The 6,000-nt window shown below is 40.5% G+C and overlaps 2 protein-coding genes across 6 annotated transcripts in view; both read left to right on the top strand.

Moving 5' to 3' along the window:
* Window positions 1-4,110, top strand: part of LOC133555089 (MYND-type zinc finger-containing chromatin reader ZMYND8-like) — a 45,050-nt gene extending 40,940 nt beyond the window's left edge. For all 4 annotated transcript variants that reach the window (XM_061904564.1, XM_061904563.1, XM_061904562.1 and 1 more), the window contains exons 15-21: window positions 529-1,041; window positions 1,116-1,520; window positions 1,612-1,739; window positions 1,814-1,894; window positions 1,966-2,044; window positions 2,196-2,435; window positions 3,156-4,110. In XM_061904564.1, coding sequence (XP_061760548.1) covers window positions 529-1,041; window positions 1,116-1,520; window positions 1,612-1,739; window positions 1,814-1,894; window positions 1,966-2,044; window positions 2,196-2,435; window positions 3,156-3,355 — 1,646 coding nt within the window. In that variant the 3' untranslated portion in view covers window positions 3,356-4,110. The remainder of the gene's footprint in view (window positions 1-528; window positions 1,042-1,115; window positions 1,521-1,611; window positions 1,740-1,813; window positions 1,895-1,965; window positions 2,045-2,195; window positions 2,436-3,155) is intronic.
* A 1,234-nt stretch (window positions 4,111-5,344) lies between these two features.
* Window positions 5,345-6,000, top strand: part of LOC133555088 (uncharacterized) — a 60,244-nt gene continuing 59,588 nt past the window's right edge. For both annotated transcript variants that reach the window (XM_061904560.1, XM_061904559.1), the window contains exon 1: window positions 5,345-5,453. The gene's annotated coding sequence lies outside the window, so the exon portion shown is untranslated. The remainder of the gene's footprint in view (window positions 5,454-6,000) is intronic.

Below are 6,000 nucleotides of genomic sequence, written 5' to 3'. Positions count from 1 at the left end.
ATGCAATATGAACAAGAATGTTTTAATGTAGACACATAGAATCATCATACTGCTGTGATTATATCCATCAAGTGTTAATTCAAGGCTAAGGCAAAATATTGAGATATTGAGATATATATATATATATATATCGTGCATCACGATATGGCCTAAAAATATTGTGATGTTAAGAAAAGGCCATATCTTCCATTCGCTGCATTGCTTGCCACCTATATCAAGCTGATTGAAAATGTATATGTCAAAAAAAAAATGTTCTTCTTGTTTCTCATAAGGATTTTAAACGATAGGCAAAATTTAAAAAAAAAGTGCAGTTCCCATGTGTAAATTGCCTTACTTTCTTTAGCTTGACATTAGGTAGATGCTGTCTTGTACATTACGGAATGTTTTTGAGAACTGGTTGGAATGTCTGTCTCAAACGATAGGGGTAGCTTCAAAGCAACAACACAAAATGTTTGTACATTTGCTTTTTAATGTTTCAGTATTTATCAAAAAAATATTTTAACATTTACCCTTTTTTCCCTCATGCAGGAATAGATGAGATTTCAGAAGATGTATATAAAGGTGTTGACCATAGTGACACAGAGGACTCTGAAAAATCGGACTCAAGTGATAGCGAATATATCAGTGATGAGGAACACAAGGCAAAAATCTCCACCAATGAGGACAAAGTTAAAGTGGATCGAAAGAGGACTAGAGCGAGTGCAGATGCAGAGTCTAAGGAGGCAGTTGCAGTGACCAGGGATAAATCCACCCCTGAACCACATATTCAAGACAAGCAGGACAGCAATGGACCAGAAGAGGCCCCCAAAGAGAAACCTCGAGTGACTCATTCGCAGACCCTCACTGACAAGCCCAAGGTCCCAGAGGAGAGTAGAATACCTGCTTCCACATCTTTGGCCGAGCAAGACTCTGATTCTGAAAGAGAGCTAGTGATTGACCTCGGTGATGAACACGGAGGCCGTGACACTAAGAGGTCAAAAAAAGATGCAGGAGCCTCTTCTTCCAAAAATCCAAAAGAATCCAGTGCAGCCAAATTAGAGGGTAAAATATATTCTACAGTATACACATTTTCTGTGATTCTTGTATGACAGTAAATAATGCTTTCTTCTTTCCAGGTAAGTTAGCCAATTCCACTGCAGCAGCCCCTTCTGCCACTCCTGAATTAAAAGACAGCTCACAGCCTTCTTCTGGTGCTGTCAACAATGTTTCTACTGCAGCATCTGGCCAGCCCAGTGCTGGTTCAATTACCAGCAGCACTTCCAACACACCCTCCACCTCAGTTGCATCAACATCGCCAGTACCGCCGGCCATAAAGAAACAGCGCCCTCTGTTGCCGAAGGAAACTGCCCAAGCTGTGCAGCGAGCAGTCGTTTGGAATCCCACCAAATTGCAGAATTCCTCCCAGAAGTGTCAAGGACAGAAGCAGCAAAATGCAGAGCAGTCAAGTGTGCAGACACAGGGTCAACTACAGACCAGTTCTTCCTCAAGTACCCGCTACCAGACCAGACAAGCAGCCAAAGGTGTTTACACCACAACCAAAACTTCTTTTCGAATGTACCATACTTTCTGAATTCATCTAAATGTTTTTTTTCTCCCTTAAATTTTCTTTAGTCCAACAAAAAGACTCACCTCAGAGTACTTCAGCTTCAGGTAGCTCCTCTTCCTTCATGTCAGGAGACATTCCAATCCCTACTGCTTCTGCAGATGTAGCTGCAGATATAGCCAAATACACAAACAAAGTAAGTAGCAAATAATGTTATGTTTTTAATACGTTCAATGTTTTGAGATGACAATCAGTGGCAAACCCTTTCAGATTATGGACACAATAAAAGGGACAATGACCGAAATCTACAATGACCTTTCCAAAAGCACTTCCGGAAATACAATTGCAGAGGTAAAGCTTTTATTAATTGCTCTTGATGATACCTTTCAAGAATTGCTGGTAACCGCTTTGTCTTTCCAAAGATTCGAAGGCTGAGAATAGAGATTGACAAACTTCAGTGGCTGCATCAACAAGAGTTGTCCGAGATGAAGCACAACCTGGGTATGTTTCCTAAATCCAGGGATGAAATATATCTCAGTACTTGTCTCTATACAATAGAATAAATAATAAGATAACTTGAATGTTGAGCTGGTAGTTAACCTTTCAATCTTAAAACACTCAATGACTATTTTCTTATGTCGTCTTCACATAGAACTGACAATGGCAGAGATGAGGCAGAGTCTGGAGCAGGAGAAAGAGAGACTGGTGGCAGAGGTGAAGAAGCAAATGGAGGTGGAAAAGCAGCAGGCTGTGGATGAGACCAAAAAGAAACAATGGTGTGCTAACTGTAGGAAGGAGGCCATCTTCTATTGTTGTTGGAACACCAGCTACTGTGATTACCCTTGCCAGCAGGCCCACTGGCCAGAACACATGAAGTCCTGCACACAGTCTGGTAAAAAGCTAATTTTGCTATCTCTTTTTCATTTATACTTGGTACTATTTTGTCTATCCTTTTGAAGTTTACTTGCAAAGGTTAGGTAACTCATTTGAGTACTTTTGAAGGGCACCAAGAGAAGAAACAAATCATGACCCTAATTTTATTTCTAAAAGTGAATACTCTCTTGCTTTAGTATCATTACAATAATAATGCATTTATTTTAATAGTTAAAATCTGAGCATAGCTAAAACCTGCAGTAGAGCAAAAATAGAAAAACAGACACGAGCGTCAACAATTTTGAGGAATCATGTGTTTTTGCTTCCTGCGATAAATGCAGAAACCATCAGTTATGTGTAGACTTATTGACCGTATATGTTGTATTCAACTAATTATTCCTGCTATGTCCCACAAAGCCCATTTGATAATTTATATTGTCACAATACTGACATTTTATTGCATATATTTTGGAAATGTACTGCATTTTTCCCTCATTTTAGTTTGCAAGATTTTATTTTTTAAACTTAACTACAATTGCTTGCAAAACGTCCATAACTGTATAGGAACACAAAACAGCTTCACTTTTATCCAGGTCTATCTATGTGCTTCTCCTGCTATTAGTAGCAGGCACGAAGGATGTGTACTGTTTCCCAGAACTTTTTATACCAAGGAGCCACTATTGTTTTATATTTATGGACTCAAACCAAAGCAGATATTTATGTGTTTCCATTTTTCCAGCTACAGCTTCTCAACAGGAACCAGAGGTGGAGCCCAATGTAGACCCTTCAGTCAAATCAACAGGCATTTCCCCTGTCACACAGACTCTGCCAGCAGCAGCAACAGGAACACCATTGTTATCTTCATCCATCTCAGAAAAAAGCAATTCCCCCACATATATTGACAAAAGCAAGGACAATACTGGGGTTACTGTGACATGACTTTCACTACATTGTGGCATGCATGGCAAGGCAATTTTGGTCCTTGTCACATTTCAAGCTTCAATGCCTGCTCTGTGACAATTCACTTTATGGTTTCCATTCCGAAATGCTTGGTTAACATGTTTGTTTTGTGTGTTTTTGTGGATTCATCATGTGAATTGTGAATATTGCGTCTTAAAAAACAAATGTGAGTGTGTATTTTTCCGTGGTTTTGTCTGTCATGTCTGAACGGAATTGTATCAAACCACAGCACATTTGCTACACTAAGATGTTGAATGATGCACTCAAAAAAGCTGTTGTTTTTTGGTATCATCTCTATACAGTGTAAGAAATGTTGAAACAGCTATTTTTTATTTACCCTTTACGCGGTAAAATCCTATTGAGATTTAAAAAAAACTCTTTTTCATGGGAGTACTGGCTAAGAAGTATCAAGGTTACACATACAATTACATAAACATTACACATTAAAATTACAGGAATAATTAACAACGTGGTTCTCCTACCACGATGCCATCAGAAGTATTGTTTTCCAAATGTTCTTTTCATGTCATTGGTGGTTTGTTTGTCATCCCACATTGTATAGGTCTAAGTCAAAATGTACGTGATTTATTAAAAATATCTACATTTACCTGTACAAAGTTTTTGTAAGAAGATACATGAACAATATTTATTGTTATATGTTTTTATAATATGTTTTGAGAAAATCATGTCACAATGTGTCAAATTTATTGGACAATAAATTACTCATGAATGTCTGTACTGGAGAGAATTTCTACGCGCAGTCAAGGCATTGAGGGGTTCTGGTTTGGTGGCCGCGGGATTAGGTCTCTGACATTTGCTGATGATGTGGTCCTGATGGCTTCATCTGGCCGGGATCTTCAGCTCTCACTGGATCAGTTCGCAGCCGAATGTGAAGCGACCGGAATGAGAATCAGCACCTCCAAGTCCGAGTCCATGGTTCTCGCCCGGAAAAGGGTGGAGTGCCATTTCCGGGTTGGGGAGGAGACCCTGCCCCAGGTGGACGAGTTCAAGTACCTAGGAGTCTTGTTCACGAGTGAGTGAAGAGTGGATCGTGAGATCGACAGGCGGATCGGTGCGGCGTCTTCAGTAATGCGGACGTTCTACAGATCTGTTGTGGTGAAGAAGGAGCTGAGCCAGAAGGAAAAGCTCTCAATTTACCGGTCGATCTACGTTCCCATCCTCACCTATGGTCATGAGCTTTGGGTCATGACCGAAAGGATAAGATCACGGGTAGAAGCGGCCGAAATGAGTTTCCTCCGCCGTGTGGCGGGGCTCTCCCTTAGAGATAGGGTGAGAAGCTCTGCCATCCGGGAGGAACTCAAAGTAAAGCCGCTGCTCCTTCACATCGAGAGGAGCCCGATGAGGTGGTACGGGCATCTGGTCAGGATGCCACCCGAACGCCTCCCTAGGGAGGTGTTTAGGGCACGTCCAATTGGTAGGATGCCACGGGGAAGATCCAGGTCATGTTGGGAAGACTATGTCTCCTGGCTGGCCTGGGAACGCCTCGGGATCCCCCGGGAGGAGCTAGATGAAGTGGCTGGGGAGAGGGAAGTCTGGGCTTCCCTGCTTAGGCTGCTGCCCCCGTGTCCCAACCTCGAATGAGCGGAAGAAGATGGATGGATGAATGTCTGTCTGTACTGGGCAAAGTCTGTTTCACTGTTTTTCAGAAGGTGATGTCAATTCTGATCAGACTGAAACGGTAGACTTACAGACAGGCTACATTCTGTCTGGTATTAAATATAAGTGAGCATGTCCGATTTAAGCTTGTTTCGTTATTGTTTACATATTGTAAACACAGTAAAATTGACTTGTGAAGATAATAAAAAAAATGTGAGGGATATTTTGTCGATTGGTTTGTTTTAAACTATTATTCATTGCACGTATCTACATTCGACGAGAGTCCGTATGACGTCATTATCCTTGCGAAGCAAACAGGAAGCGAGCTCCGCGAGTTCGCCTCTTGGAGTAGTTCTCGCGATATTCCAAGCTGGATAGGGTTGAGAAAATGGATGGTTGTGCTAACACGCTAACGGAACAATTCCGGTGTTAAGTGGATTATAATTTACTTATGTTAAAGGTATGCGTCTAACATTGTTCGTGGGTTTCATTTGAAACATATCTCAGCAGTGAATGTTAGATGCAATGAGCTGTGTAGCGTATTATTCGATATCGAGACGCCGTTAGCTTTTAGCCAAAGGAGCTATACAATGTCGGTTGCTTCTCCGTTTGCATTAACTGATCTCTTGCTGGATTGTCGAAAATGACCGAGCGTTTCTCTTTAAAATCCTCGAATTTTTTTTTATGGTACTCTAATCGTCTGTGTTCATCTTCGTAGTATGGTTAATTTTTTTTTATGAAACATTGTCTTTGAAACTTTTGACTTATAGGAAACATATGTGTGCTTATTGTTAACGAGGATTTTCGTATATCCACGTTTTGGTGTCACATCTAAAAGTGAAAGAACCCTGCCTGGTAAAACTCTTGGAACGAAATATGAATGACGTTGGGTTTAATTTTAACAGTAATTTGTCTTAACATATTACATACCTCTTGTTAAAATTGGTCTTTTGACAAATTAAAGTTTAACTATTGTCAATAGATAATACTACGTCTTAATCTTATTA

This window comes from Nerophis ophidion, linkage group LG06, assembly GCF_033978795.1.
Source record: "Nerophis ophidion isolate RoL-2023_Sa linkage group LG06, RoL_Noph_v1.0, whole genome shotgun sequence".
NCBI lineage: Eukaryota > Metazoa > Chordata > Actinopteri > Syngnathiformes > Syngnathidae > Nerophis > Nerophis ophidion.
Note: the sequence above shows the minus strand (reverse complement) of the source record. Positions and strands in the feature narration are given on the sequence as shown.